We start from the raw sequence: 16,235 nt of genomic DNA on the forward strand, positions 1-16,235 counted from the left end.
TTGCTTATTATTTCGCCATCTCACCCACTTTTTTTCTGCAAGTGGCAATGTAGAATCTTTTGCCTTTGAACCAACAAACCTCTCTTCCGACCAAAAACAAAACAAAGCAAATTGGATGCAGCTTTGTCAATGGTACAAGTCAAGATCTGCTTTTGACAGTAGTAATGTTGTCTTCTACAGGTCACAGATATTGCTGATGCTATGATTCTCAAACAGCTTTTTGAAAACCTGTTCCAAAATGGTGTCATTGTTGTGGCAACATCAAACAGGCCACCAGAAGGTAATACTGAATAATATGCTGATACCAGCTTTTTCAATGAAAGTACAGTAAGATATCTTAAATTAACTGTACGTGTAATCTGTTTCTAATTAACTTCTGTCTCTCTTACCATGTTTGCACTTTAAATGTTATGTTAAAATCTAACTTTGTGCCATAGGTACAATTCTTTCTTGGTTTCCATTAAAAGACATTGGGTCTAAAAGAATTGGATCTAAAGTAGTCAGTTATGGATAAAAGAAGAATTGCATTCTCAGAAAGATGTCTTCTGTTAGCACAACTCTCCTTTTCTGAATGAAACTTCCTTCATCTCATGGAGTAACCAAGGGTAGATTCAACCACTCTGTTCTTATAGCATTGAGGAACCAATTGCCCTTTGAAACAAAAAGGTAATAAACAGAAGTAGCAGGGCAGAGTAGTTAGAGCAGCGTTTCTCAATTTTGGCAGCTTGAAGATGTGAGTTAGAGGAAGAACAGCAGAGTTAATGGCATGTAACTTCTCCCTCTATAAAGGGGGAGGAAAATATACATTGCCCCTAACTTCTTAAAAGACAGATGGAATAAAAATATAATAAATTAATAAAAATATGAAAAAAGTAAATTATGTAAGAAAGATAGCATAGAGAATGCAAAGTATTAGAGAATATATAATCTGAGGTCAATAATATTTATTCCAAAGCAAGTACACCGAAAGACACAAAATGGATGGGTATTTATGAATTTATTTAGATAAGTATTTGTAAGTTGCCTATTCCATTGATTCCATGTAATGATGTGAGTAGCAATGTTTTATTTTATTTTAAAAAACAGCTTTTACAGATTTAAATTATTTATTTTAGACACCCTGAAAAATAAGTATTGTAAATTTGATGTGTAAATCCTGAAATAGCACATAAATTCCTGTTTACCTCTTCAATCCCACTGTTTTCTTTAAGATAGTGTGATGATGCAAATTTTGTATCTGAAATATTTTTGAGGGCAACATTCAGTGTTGCATGAACTGAGCTGCTTGTACAATAGGATTTCCTTTTCTCTCTTCCCCTTCCCTTTAAATCTTTTATAGTAGATATCCCAGTTTCTTAAAGTAAACTGGAAGTGATGGTGAGGGTGTTAAATAGTAAATACCCTATTTTCCTTAACTTTTCCTGGCTCTTCCAGTGAGCAGCCAGAATAGTGTGGCTTCTGCCTTGTTTTGTCATTCATATAAGTTTAGCATATTGTCTAAATGCAGAATTATGCTACTTTAGGCCTCACTTATTAACTGTGAAATTATCAATCTACTGTAGTGCATCATAATTGACGTGACATACAGCCTTTGCTGTTTGCGTGACAAATTAACTGTTAGTAAGTTTTTGCAACCACAGATATAAGCTGCTTGGCCATTCACAATAATAGCCAGTGAGAATGAAAGAGGCAATAGTAAAAGAGTCCATTCACCACTTACACATTTTGCATTCTTCTCACTTAGGATAATACTTTCAGCAGTCTAGTCCACTTCAGTCCATGAAAGATTATACCATAATACATTGTTTAGTATTTAAGGTGATGCAAAACTATTATCTTAAAGTAGTGTCCTGTTTGCTGATTGTTGAACTAGAATGGGATGGGAACCTGTATCCTTTCAAATATTACTATACTATTTTCAGCATACAGGTAGTCCTCAGTTAATGACCACTCATTCAGCGACTGTTGGAAGTTATGACAGTGCTGAATGAATGGTACTTACGACCAGGCCTTGAAATTCTGGCCATCCCAACACCCCTGCAGTCACATGATCGTGATCCATATGCTAGGCAACGGGCTCGCGCTTACAACAATTGCAGCATCTCACGGTCATGTGATTGCCATTTGCAACCTTCCCTGCCGACTTCCCACAAGCAAAGTCAGCAGGATAGCTGGCAGGGAAGGTTGCAAATTGCTCCTGTATGTCATTCCCACTCCTGTCGCTTTTTCTCCTGAGGAGAATCCCGGGGATCTTGTACTTCATAGTGCACACCCTCCCACAGGAACCCCCACCTGTATTCTGTAGTGCACGCCTGGGTGGCTGGCCACACTTGTGTGGCACTGCAGCAGCTACCTGCACACCCTCCTGTACCCCATTTGGCCACGCTCATGCTGCCACTTCCTGCCAGTTTCCCTGTTGACTTTGCTTGTGGGAAGCCAGCAGGAAGTTGTGAGGACGTCCTAGCTTAACAACCTGTGATCTTCACTTAACAATGGCAGTGGGGAGTGCCAAGATTGCTGTCGCTAAGCGATGCGGTCATGTGACATCACACGTTATGACCACATACTTAGTGATGGAAATTCTGGTTCCAATTACTGTTGTTAAGCGTGGACTACCTGCATCTCAGTTTTGATCTTGCTGATTGGGGTTACTGGAATCTGAAGGGCTTGCACCTGACCTAGAGCTAAGCCAACTCCTAGTACTCAGTGTATTTGTAAGTGGCTACATACCACTGGTTGGAATTAAAGCCCTACTGGCCATACCGTTTTTATGATGTATGTTGTTCTACCTGGTTTTGTGTTTGTTTTTTTAGCCCATATAGTTCCACTATCTTAACATACCTAATCAGATCCATTTCAAAATCTTAGTAAAAAAAAATAATGATGTGTTATCTTCATTGGACTGTACTGCTAAGGATTATAGTGACAGTCACACACACATTGAATTGTGCTTTGAATGCAAACAGGAAATCAGGATAGATGCTGAAGAATTGGCATGCAGTAATGTGATTCTAGTACTTCATTTCTGCCAAGTGACAATGCTGCTTTTTTCCATAACAGCTAAACTTGTTGCAGACTAATGAATGCAGCCCTAAAGTACATATCCATAAGTTTTGCTCTTGATTTATGAGGACATGAATCATTGTTGGAAAACCTGGGGAAAGGCCCATATTTTTCACCAAACGATGATAGTGAAGAGTGTCAAAGAATATTCTCAAAAACCTGAAGATGCAAGATATAGAAGATAATTCAGGAAACACCTAACAGTTGCAATCTTGGGTGAAAAGCAAAGACTGAACATCAGTGATATCAAGAGTTTCCTTGCCTGCCATTATAGGGCCCAGCCACTCATTGTCACTTCTGTCTTCCTTGGAGTTGTGCTTGTAATGTCTTGATATTTTAAAAGCATCAAAACTGACTACTTAGGGTCAAAGACACAAAAGATACACGAGGATCCTCTAAATTTGCTTATTATTTTTCTTGGGATCACACAGGGTTACTAATAAATTAAGATTGTATTCAGTATCAATGTATTTATAGCTCTAGATACTGAACAATTGAAATCACCGTCTTTTCCAAATACAGACACAAAGAGGAATTTAAATGTAGCATCCAGCCCTAACAGTCTCCTCTGTGAAGTGTCTTGATTGAGACTTCCTTTTGAAGTAAGCATGACATTCTGTGTTTAGAGCTAGATTGTAAAATGTCCTTTTATATGTTATGTTGCCCTGTAATTGAATAGACTATAAGCAAAAGGATGAGGATGCTAATCTGCCTACAGCTGTTTCTGGTATCTACAGCTTTTATATATAGAAAGATATAGTCTGCCCAAAATAACATACCAAGTCTGGCAGGTGATGGTATCTGGATGCTGGATTGGTTCATGTTTATGATCCAGTCCCAGGCTTTGGAACGTGCTTTCTGTTCCAGAAGTCAGCGTGGTCATCAAATCCCTGAGACTAGTAAGAAGTAGTTATGTAATTTCCCTTTTTCATTCTTTTGATTTTTATTGACCAGTTTGAATTATCTGTATTTTACTATGGGATTGCAGATGAGGCCTACAAAGTATATTTTATTATACTTTGTATGCAAAACTTTTAGCTTCAGACTTAACGTCTGTTGTCAGTTAGGTACTTTGTATTTACAGTTTGGAAATAATTATTGTACTAGTGTCCTATACATTTGGTTTTAGGTCTCTCTGCCAGTTTGTGCTATTGGATAGGAGGAACTATTGATTTCAAAGTGAAGAGTGGAGGTGTGTTACCTCCTCCTATCAAATTAACAGTAGCATATGACTACAAGTCTGCTGGTTCTGTGCAGCTTCTGCTGAAAACATAGCTAGGAAAATATATGGGGGAGCAGGAAACATCCTGTTGACTCGGATTCTGTAAATGTTTATACAGAGAAAAACAAGACATGCATTTGGAGAAAACCCATTCCGATTTGCCTTGCCACCCTGTTTATTCTTGTGGCAGTGCTCGGTCTTTGGGAAGTTACTTGGAGGACATGATTGCATTTAAATGCACAAAGGATGGCTTGGTTGGAAAAGTTATCTTATACGCGGTCCTATACGCGGATGCTGGCTGCATTAAGTAACTGCCGCCTGATTGTTCTGCCTCCTCACAAGGCATCTGCCCTTGCTCTCTGAATTCCCAAGATTGTGCTGTTACAGTGCTGCGTGTCATTTCCATTATGTATTTGTTTGCAGCATTCTTGCATAAAATATGCTATAAGATAAGGTAACTGATAGCAAATCAAACGGTAAATACAATTGCATTTTCTGTTTTTTAAGAAAACTTATGGCTGTGTATTTTGTGGAAATAATAACTTTAAATTTCTTGTATGTTACAGTGTCTCCCTATCAAACTCTGTTTATAATATTAGCAGTTGTACTCAAGTTGAAATAATGCCTATGCTGTCAATTGTATCATATTTTTTTTTAGATTGGAGTGAAATAATGCAGCAGAAGATTTAAAATGTATTTTTTTCTCTTTGATTCTTGTACTTTAACAATATAATGCAAAGACAATTTTAGTAAAAGGGCATGGCAAAGATAATACAACATGTTTTCTTTCAGATCTGTATAAAAATGGGCTCCAAAGAGCTAACTTTGTGCCATTCATTGCTGTACTAAAGGTAAGAAATATATGCTTAAAAAATTATTTTAAAGAGTTATTAAACATTAGGGAAGATAGATAGATACACACACACACACGCACGCACACGCGTGTGTGCACACACACATATACACATACATACATACAAGCATAAAAAAATCCAGAAGAAGGAATAAAAAATAAAATATGAATGAATAAATGAGGAGCTATAAAGGAGGTATAATTTTCAAGTATAACATTAATTACTTGTAAATAATTGAATGTATTATATCACTTTAGCAGTCTAAAAATCACTATTAAACTTTAAAGTAAAAATGAATATCAAGAACTGTGGTCAACACAATATAAATTATTGAAGTAAAATTGTAGGCTATAATAAATTCAATCCATTTTACTAAAAATCTATTCTATTTAAGATATCCTGTAAAAGCAAAATATAACCTCTATACATAGAGAAACCCAAATTTTGGATATGGTACAAATCCATGTATTACTTTTAAAATGCGATGTTAATCTAGACATCGATACATACTCCCATAATTTAGTAACCCATTCTTCCATTGAGGGGATCAGATGATCTTTCCAGTAAAAATAATATAATATCCTTATTTCCTCCTTTTTTGTTAACTTGTCTTTGTTCTTGCTTTCTCATTTTTTGTTGGAAAAGGGGAAGTTTAAAAAAAAGATATGAATTCAGTGTGAGTGCTTGAGTTAAAATTTCATTTTCATCAGTAATCTTTATGAATCCAGAAGTTCTGAGAGTTCAAAACAACTAAAAGGAATTTGTTAGAAAAACAGAAATACTCTTTTTTTCTTCTCAAAGTAGTTGACAACACAAAAACTTTCGGGGAGATTCAGAAGAGGGTACCCCTAATCACCTGTTTCTAACTGTGTGCTTTAGAAATACAAAGGAAACAAGAAATTTTTTTTTGCAGTTATGACATTCTCCATGTGAAAAGTCAAAATATATATTTTTAAGTTACTATAGTTACTATAGTGAATATGGTTCCCTAAACCCATGTTTTCTTGTTAAGTGCAAGAGAAGCAAGGGGGAAAGGATTTATATAATGATGAGACTGGTTTGATGCATGGCAACTTTGTGGGTTTCCAAATTTCATGGGCTACTTCTATTTTAAAAGAGACTACCAGGAGTGAGGAGGAGGGAATTTATAGTGGAACAAGCATTCAGCTGCTCAGTTCCAATTCATTTAAATGGGGCTTCATAAGAATCCAATGTAAACTCAACAGTGACTCACAGAAGTTTAACGGGACTTGCATTCTTTTGTTATTGATTGCTGGTACTTTATGGTAATCTAGTATTTCAGTACAGTATGGGAAAAGTGGTTTCGCCTCATCTCTAGTAGTCAGTAATGTGCATATTACTGAATATGCACACATTTTATCTCAACTTTGATGGGATGAGAGTCATTGAAACATATGTGTTTGTGTGTATGTATATATATGCCACATTTTTGGTCAATACAAAAAATATCAGTAAGTGTTACTATATAGGACATGGTATTGCTATTTATGTATTTAAATCTTTTCTTTGAAGATGAATGAGATTTTAAAATGCTTTACTTGGTCATATGAAATAAGAGATGGAAGGGATGATATTTTTAAATAAGTGCATAGCTTTTCATACAATCAAAGTAATCAGCAGCAAATGATTACTAGGGATCTTATAAATCCATGAAATGGTTTAGAAAATACTGAAGCGCAGCCTGCAAACATGTCACTGTTCTTGTATCACTGAAATCAGTGGGGCACCTTTTTTCTGCCTGAGTCAACATACTACGTAAGTTGTCATCTTTCATTTGTGGGATCCAAAGAAACCAGTTCTGCCTTTTTTCTTTAAATTTCATATTTTGTACTCTGTATAATGACCTAATTTCACTTGCACTCTGTCTATTCTATTCTGATGTAGCTTCTCCTACAGCACTTATTAGCATTTAAGTAGTAATGCAACTGTGTATTTCCCTTGAAATCAGTTCTGTTTCATTTTATGAAACTTGTCTTGGAATAAATACACACAAGATTGGGTTGTTGGATTGTTTACAACAGTGCTGGCTTTTCCCCCACTAAATTATCATTTTTATGGTCTCAAGCTTATTAGTGATAATACGAATCTTCAGCTACTATTCTGTGGGGTCAAGGATGGCTATCCCTACAGCCTGGCAAATTCTGAGGGCAAAATGGCATCTTTTAGCACCAGTGAGAAAATATAAAATGTTTCTGATTATGTGTTCTGCCTTTGTTGGGCCACCTGTGTAAGGGTGAACAAATTTGTTCCTTGCTGATTTCTTTAAAAAAGTCATTTTGGTGATTAAACTGATTTGTCAGTTAGTTCTGTTCTAAGGCGGTGATAGCCTAGTAGCTTTCAGTACACTGAATAGTTAAAAGTTGCTTTTGTGGTCAGTGTCAGCACCCTGACCTCTGCTAAGCTGTCACCTGAGTCAGAATTCCTGGGATTAAGCCTTTGATATTGTGATGTCTTCACTTATCTATTGACTTTTTCATTACTGAAGATGTTAGGCCTTTTGATTTCTTTCTTAGCGAGAAGCCAAGCAAGTCTTCAATAGAAGTCTTTCTTTCCCAAGCTGTGGCAGTTGTAGGCTCTGTCTTTCTCTTTTCTCTGTATTAATTAAATGGATTACTTTTGGGATATACAATGCAGTTCCGTTGTTGGGAATCACTGTGCTTAATATTAAAAAAAAAGAGGCTCTGTGTGTCTATATACACATGCAAGCATACACTCATGAATATAATAAATGCTAGGATAGGTTTTGACTCAGATTCATGTTCACTACATAGCCTGTTCTGCGGCTGCTTTTAATATGATCTCATCTTAAACAGAGTTTGTTTGAAAGTATCTATGCTTTATCCTACAAAATGAGAACTCTGGGACTCAAGACTTTTGTTTGATCCGCTAAAAGGTTTCCTATAGAATGGGAATCAAGAGCACACTGAATGCATTTATTCTTTTTGTGTCTTCTAGAACCACAACAAGAATTAAATATTCAAGAATCAGGCAACAGTTTTTAAAATATTTGGATTAAATAAAGTTATTTTGAAACTGTAGAAAAGTAAATGGTGTCTGTATGTAAGTGCCAATTATTTTTCCCAAGCAATTTTTTTTCATTTTTCTTTATTTTTCAGAACAAATTATCACCTAATTTTAAAATAATTACAGCAACCTCTTCCATTCTCTTCCATTTTTATTTTGATAATAATAATTCCCTTAATCCTGCTTCAACAAATCAACTTTTTGGTTCCAAGAAGTTACTCACATTTTGGGACAGCTACCTAATATTGTATTCTTCAGGTATTGGGATGTGTTTGCTTACTTAGCATATGGCACTTTTCTTTGCTTGTAGTACAATGTGAAATAAGGCTGATCCCGATCTTCCTGTACAGCCCATTCCCAAAAGTCCAAGCCAGTTAATAAAGTTTGTAAGAGCTTTATCACAGGCTCCAGGAAGATCCACAGAGAAGAACATTAATCCAATCAACATTCCATTGAGATCATGAAAAGAAAGCGTGAGGAGAGAAGACGCCCCTGAAGGAAAGCACATCGCTGGCAATTTCCTTCATGCAGAAGTGTTAGAAATTTGCCAAATTAAGCAAAAGGCCTTCAAATTTAGCAGATAAATTGTGTTAAAACTAATAATGGGAATAGTTTAATTTGGGTTGAACCTTACATTGTGAATATTCTAAAAAGCCACAACTGTTTTCTTCAAAGACTTACTGTGGAGCTGGATGGACAGGGCAAGAGGAGGTTGTGAGAAACCCAAATAGCAAATAACGGTGGTTGAAGGTTGAGGGAGGGGGGGAGGAATAGATAATTAGGTGTAATTAGTGTGTATGAATTGTTGTCTCCCTGCCCTTGGCTTGAATAAATTTGGAAGGAAAAAAATCCAAGTGGCAAAACTGCTTTGATGTAAGAGGAGTCATTGTGGCTTGGCAGCATAAAGGCAGTGTTTTATACTTCTTTCATAATGGTTGTGATACAGACAGGCTGAATGGACTGGGCACCCCCCAGTCTGCTTTACAGCAAGGACTTTTGGATTCCCTTGAAACAAAATGCAGCAGAAGTTTTCAGTTGTTGGTAATGAGGTACTGGACCTCATCAGAGTTAGGCATAAGCCATCCTTAGCCTTTGCTTCCATCTTAATCACTTTTTTATTGTGGGAAATCTCGTTTCTAAAATCAACACGTCTTCCTTCATTTCCCCCCCCGCCCCCCATTTGAAACTTTGGCAAAAAGGAACACTAATGCAGAAAAGTGCAAATCCGATTTTACAGTGCGAAAATCTAGCGAGCATATTTCATTCTAAGTAGAAGTACATCAGAATAATGTACTTCTTATATATCTATATTTATATATGTTAACATCTGCCAGTTTCATTCTAGCATATGCTGTTGACAGTACTCATTTATTTTACTGCTACATATTTGAATAATGTTAAGAAATCTGAAAATAGATTTGTATTTGCTTCTTGAGTGAACAATGTGAATACTTTTATGGATAATCCAAAATATCCCATCAAAGATCAAGATACGATTTACGTGAAGTATCTGGAGAAAAAAATTGTCCTGAGAGACTTTGAAAAAAGGAACACCTAATATTTGCATTTTATTTTATTTTTTGCATCACAAATTTTAAATCTTTGTCAGTATATTAATTGCTACCGGAGTCTCAGATGTGCTTCTATGTAGGAACAATTAGCGAAGTATCCAGTTTGAATTAGAAACTAATTCAGAAACGAAATCTATTCAGCTGAGATTCCAGAGAACAATACAGATATGGGGGAAAAAAAAAAAAACCATTTTCATTTTGTGCAGATCTGTATCGTTTTAATATATATAAGGAATAAATAAATCAGTGGTTCAAACAATAGTTCAAGCAATTTGAAAACTCCTTGCAAATATCAAGAAATGCACGTATGATTTAATTAGCCCACAAAGGACACATTTTTCATGTTGTGGTCAATTCTGCAACTTAGCAAACAGAAGCAACAGCCTGCTATGTATTTTTCTTATTTCACAGATATAATCTATTTAGGATGTCTTTTTAGATTTCTGATATTCAGAAATATAAAACGAAACAGGTTATGTTAAGGAATGCTGTGAGTTTTTCAGCTTTAGAGTTGCAGCTATTAGGAAAAGGAAAGTAGTGTTTAATTTAACCCTTTGGGGGCTTTATTATATAGAAAAAGTAGCCTTTTGTACTTGAAGTTGTACACTCTGAAAAAAGCAACACCTGAATATCTCTGAAGCTTGAATAATTATGCCCAATTGTGTTTTTGCTGGTATAGGTCACAGGAAATTCACTTGGGGTAGAGTCTCTACAAAGCTAAGATATATGCAGATTTTCTGTTGTTGGATTGTGTAAAAATTATTTACTGTTAATACTTGCATAAAGGTTAGAAAGGTTGATGAAGTGATATTTAGTATTGCTTTACTATTCACTGTGTGTCAGGATGTAATTATGACTGATTCATGGAACTGTCTTAGGAACGAACCATCTTTATTAAAATGCTGATCAAGATAAGAGCTGACAGTAATAAAGAATAGAACATTTTAGTCTTGTTGCTTTTCAGTGATTGCTAATTACCCTAGAGGTCATGTATAGTGCCTGGGAGGATTCATTGACATTATTTTCTTTTAAGTCTGCTGTTTGAACAACATCAGAACATGAAGACAAAGACTAAGTGCACACTGAACAATAGTTTGACCAAGTTTTTTATTTCACAAAATGCTGGATGATTCTTCTTTTTCTGTTCTTGTTACAGAAATGTATGTTCTCATGAGAAGGGAAAGATCTTTATTTTAAAGAACTTTTACCTTAATTATATCCATCGCAGTCTTCAAAAGGTCAAACACATAAGGAGGAAACAATATATTGCCAGCTCTCCTATTGTGTGTTACGGGCAGAGCATAACCCAATCTTCTTCCTGTGACTTTGGTTATCACATAAATCAGAATCTTTGGTTTCTTGATTAGATTAAAAGATGCATTTACCTTACAACATACACTCAGGCTGAGCACTTTTTTTGCACTGTATGTGCTATGTTTGGAATTGAAGTGTGAACACCAGTTATATTTTAAGTCCAAATGAAAGAGAGGAAGTAAGAAATATTCTCAGGGGTTAGATTAATTGGTTAAAGATATGAAGGGCAATGAAGCAAACATTAGATTAGATTGGCTAGCACAAAACATGAAGTGAAACAAAAGAATCAACTGGATCCCGAGTTTTATTGTACTGTGGAAATCATCCTATTTAGTAGTTTACTCAGAATGTACTACTTAGTAAAAGAGAGGGAGGAACAATATTTGTTAGTTCCACTTCCTTCAGCAGTCCTCCATTCCGAGGCTTACATGATTTAAACAATTCCAATGATGGAAGGAACTTTTCTGTCTGCAATAGGATTTTGTTGGATTTTATCCAATTAGTTTGGTCAGAAATGCTTAAAACTCAGAAAGTATAATTGGATGTGGTTTGAATCAGCTTATTTGTATGTTGCCTTTTCACAATAAACTATATTCAAAGCAGTGTATAATGTCAGAATAGATTAACAGTAGCAAAATAAACAGGTTTTCCCTACCCCAAATTATACTAAGAATCTGGGAATGGTTGGTTATTGGAGGAAAATTTATCTCTTGGCAATCATATGACTACTAACTTTCAGTCACTTGCCAATCAAGTAACATCAGTAAAGAATACTTTTTTCAGGATTTCCCCTGTTCCAAAAATCTAGCTGCTGAAGCAAGAATGAGGCACCTCCAAGCTCTGGGTCTAATCCAGTCACCAGGCTGAACCATTCATTCTATAGGGCCTATAAGATCTTTTCTAAAATCATATAAAAATAATTGAGCTCATGATCATTTCCATGAGCACAATCTTATAACTAGGGCTACAATAGTGAATCCTGGAAATCTGAACAAGAATTTGTTAAACATCAGCCATTTATAACACAAAATATCAAATGCATTTGAAACTTGAGAGCTATTTGAATCACAATTGAGCATACAGTAATGTCTTGCTTTTCTAAGAAAGCCTATTATGTGAATTGTTATTTACCAAAGTTTTTGAAACCAATGTTCAAACTTTGTGCTCTCTCTTAAGATTCAAGTAGTTGCTTATATTTTATGCTGTATATTTTCATCCATTTTAATCTATACAGTTTGTATCTTATACATACTGTAATCATGGGTATTATGTCAACTCCTCTCCCCAATGGAATAGTTTCCCCTAGAGTAGGGTAGAGACAAGGAAGAGGAAGTCCCATCACAGGAGCAGATGGCAATCTACATCAATAGGATTTCATACATTGCCATTTCTTTAGATTACTCTCAAAATGCTGTTCTCCAAACCAGAACCAAAACTGTACTTGTTGCTTAATATCAGTACATTCAGTAAATTTTATTTATTCCCATGGCATTTAATTCCAGTGTTTTCCATATATTCTGAGCCTTCCTGATTTGTTGGCCTGCATCTTGCATTAAGTTCAAGTTAACGTTGCCCATGATCAGAGGTTAGAGGAATTGCAGTCTAAAATGTTTGTAGAGGACCAGGTTCCCTTTCCCTATCCTTTAATGAACCTTTGTCAAATCTAACAGAAAAACGTACCGCAAGATGTAAATTTAATTCTTATTTCATTTATTACATTATCTGTACTTTCTATTACTACTTTTGGAAATCCAGTATCATTGACAACCAGATTTTCTAGTCTTCTTTGGAAGGTGTTTTAAAAATTTGGAGGGTGTTTGAAAAACTTTAAAACCATTATTGAAATTCCTCCTGCACTATTCAGTTTGTACAGCAGAGGTTCCACTGCTGTGCTAGGAATGTTATCATGTGCTGGTTCACTTCCAGAAGACTTGGCTCTGCCCACATTTCACCATGGATCACCTAGAGCAGTGTTTTTCAAACTTGGAAACTTTAAGATGTGTAGACTTCAACTCCCAGAATTCCCCTGCCAGCAAGTCCACACATCTTAAAGTTGCCAAGTTTGAAAAACACTAATCTAGAGACTATTTATTGCTGAGTCTCAGGGACACAATCCAGATGCTAGCAAGAGCAAGTCTGTTCATTGTGATGATGGAAGAAATGGACTATTGGATGCTTCAAGATAACATCAGAAGTCGTCTTTCCCTTGCTAGGCCTTGGTGAATCATGACATTATGTTATAGCACTGTTTTGTCTCATATATTGCAGCATAAAGGAGTAGTGTTATGCTGATACATTTGAAAAAAATTTTTTCCCTGCATGGATGGTGTAAACGGGAGTGTGGACTTTGTGGCAGGACTTACTAAACTCATTTTCTACTAATGTCCCAAGGCATTTAAAATGTGCAATCCGTTGAGAGTCATTGTTATTTCATGGAGAAAAACATATGTTCAGTGGCAATAATACTGCTGTGTTATTACTCATATACGCTATTTCTACCTTTTTTTAAACTAAGGGAGAAAGCTTTATAAATGTTCTGTCTTTCATAGTTTGGTGTCTGTGGGAGAACTGTTTTTTACCATCTTAATTAGATTTTAGAGCATGATTGTATGATACACACACACACACTGTGCTATATATAAATAATACACCAACACCTAATAATTTGTGTATCTGAGTAATTCAGGGCACTAAGGCTGAATAAGGTAAGAAGTCATAGTTCATATCCGTGATACTGAATTGTTTCTTTGGCACTAGATGTAGCTACACCATTCAGCTACGCTACCAATTCAGAGGAATTGAGAGCAGACTTTTACACTGTCAAATAAAATACTGTTACACCAAGATTTTAATGTAAACCAACTGTTAGGATTATAGCTTTGAAAATTAAGGGCAAAAATACAAAGACTCCCGTTAAAAGTTCTTTAGCTGCTGATTAGGAATCCCTGATGGTGATTAGTGAGTATGGAATGCAATCATGCCTGTAGGCTTTAATCAGTCCTATGATGGAGAAGTCAGTTACCCAAAGAGAGACCAAATTAATACATGTATTGTTTCTATTGGATGTATTATTTTTAAAAGTTAAAAAACAATAGATGGCAGAGATATATATAATGAATTACAAATCAGGGTACCGAATGAAATATTGAAGACAACACCAGGTTTTTATTTAGAAAATCACTTGTCCAAATTAATGTTTAATCTACTGCACTTCTTGTATTGCTTTTGTAATAAATGTAGAGCCTAGAAAATCAAGCTGCTCTTTAAAAAAGCATAAGAATTCCACATGCATCTTTGTGAGCACTTTCTAATATGTAAGTCTTATTTATGTGGGTTATTGCCTCAGATGCACTTTTTTGCCAGTACGGAAATGTTGTATAAGTGCTTGTATTTGTGCAGTTTTTTGGTTGGGAGGACAACAAGCACAAAGTAACATTCTGTAGCGTCTGATTAAGAGAAGTAATGCCACCGTTCTTTTGTTTCTCTGCTCAGAAATACTGTAACACCATCCAACTGGATTCTGGAATAGACTACAGAAAGCGTGCGCTACCTGCTGCAGGAAAGCTATACTACCTGTAGGTTGAAACTAAGACTGACTCGGTGCATTTATTACAGCCACAGCACTCTTCGATGGGGAGGAAAACTGAACCAAGTCAATCCTTTAGATGAGGCAGTCAACTGCTATAAACACTAGACACAGTCCTCATGCCATCAGATAACATTTCCAGTATCTCCAGTAACATCCTTTTCAAATGTGTGACTGAATTAAAACTAATTAGATGGGGGGGAGGTGTGGTGGTTGCAGAATTGAAGTGACAGATGGTTATAAAGCACTGAATATCCTCTTGCAAAGAGTGTTCAATTCCCTGGTAAATAAACGAGCATCCTTATTGTAATAAAGTAATTATTTATACAAATAAGGACTCATTTACTATTCGGTGTTAACATTTGTGGATTCAAAAACTTGTCTTATTTTGACAGATGATCTGCTTGTATCTAGGATGTTGATTGACTTCAGAATTCTGTATTTCTGAAGATGATAAAAATGGAGCTATAATACAACTATCAGTACAATTTATCTGTATAGCTCTGATTTCTGTTTCCCTAATGATAGTTTACCCTCAGGGCAATTTGGGAATACAAGTATATGTGATACAAAGTTGTTCCAACATCTAAAAAGGGAAGTGGTTTTAATCAAGCCAATACAAGTACAAATCTTCTTGTGGCTTTTATTATGGTATTGTTTTACTACAACTTAAGGATTTAAAATTTTTGTTCTCCAGTCTAGCAAAAAGAACAGTGCTAATCCAAGTCTGTATTCTTTCCTTTGGACTGTCTGTACGACTATTTAAATATTCCACAAATTTGTATTTTTGCTGATCAACAAAATAATTATCTTTAATATTACCATCTAACACCCCAATGGAATTCCCACAGCAGATTTTTGGAAGGAGTAATTTTAAGATATTCTGAGGATAGATTTCATCTTACTACAGTGTAGTATATATAGATGCTTGGGAGAAAGAATACATAGAACCTGCATAGCATACCAAGGGCCCTTAGGCAAGAATTATAGGATGCTAATTTTGATGTAGCATTCTTAATAAACATGTTCACTGTGTGTAATAGAATGCACATTTTGTCCCAGATATGCTGGGATTACAATTCCCAGCCAGCATGAGCTTTATCAACAATGGCCCAGTGCATCACAGTTGTTACCAAGAACATAATCTGTGTGGGCATGAAAGGCTGCAATAGAAAGGAATCATGAAGGTGATGCTGTCCCTAAGATCTAGGAACCAGCGTGGCATAGCGATTAAGGTGTTGGACTAGGACAAGGGAGACTCGGGGTCCAGTCTACCCTCAGCAATAGAAGGCCACTGGGTGACTTTGGGCCATTCACTTTCTTTTTACAGTCAGTGATTGGGTTTTTGTTTTGGGGAAGAAATGGAGGAGGGACCACTACATGTGCTGCCTTGAGCTCCTGAAGGAAAGGCGAAATACAAATCTAACAAAAGAAATAATAAGTATTATGCCTCTCAGTACTAGTTATAAGGGAGGAGTGGCCAAGAGATTTTGCCATCTAAGGATGAAGAGAAAAAGAAGCAAATTGTTCTTTTCTGCCCTTTACCATGTGGCAGTTGAGGAAATAAAATGTATGAAAAC

At 35.8% G+C, this 16,235-nt stretch overlaps 1 protein-coding gene across 4 annotated transcripts in view; it reads left to right on the top strand.

Annotated features, from left to right (window-relative positions):
* Positions 1-16,235, top strand: part of AFG1L (AFG1 like ATPase) — a 59,031-nt gene that overhangs the window by 23,464 nt on the left and 19,332 nt on the right. For 2 of the 4 annotated variants that reach the window (XM_015887241.3, XM_007423348.4), the window contains exons 6-8: positions 181-280; positions 5,078-5,136; positions 14,562-14,644. In XM_015887241.3, coding sequence (XP_015742727.1) covers positions 181-280; positions 5,078-5,136; positions 14,562-14,644 — 242 coding nt within the window. The remainder of the gene's footprint in view (positions 1-180; positions 281-5,077; positions 5,137-14,561; positions 14,645-16,235) is intronic. The other 2 variants (XM_088139132.1, XM_088139122.1) reach the window with 2 other exon arrangements.

This window comes from Python bivittatus, unplaced genomic scaffold (genome assembly GCF_059951505.1).
Source record: "Python bivittatus isolate LINGU-HERP-01145 unplaced genomic scaffold, Pbiv_v1 ctg000020_np1212, whole genome shotgun sequence".
NCBI lineage: Eukaryota > Metazoa > Chordata > Lepidosauria > Squamata > Pythonidae > Python > Python bivittatus.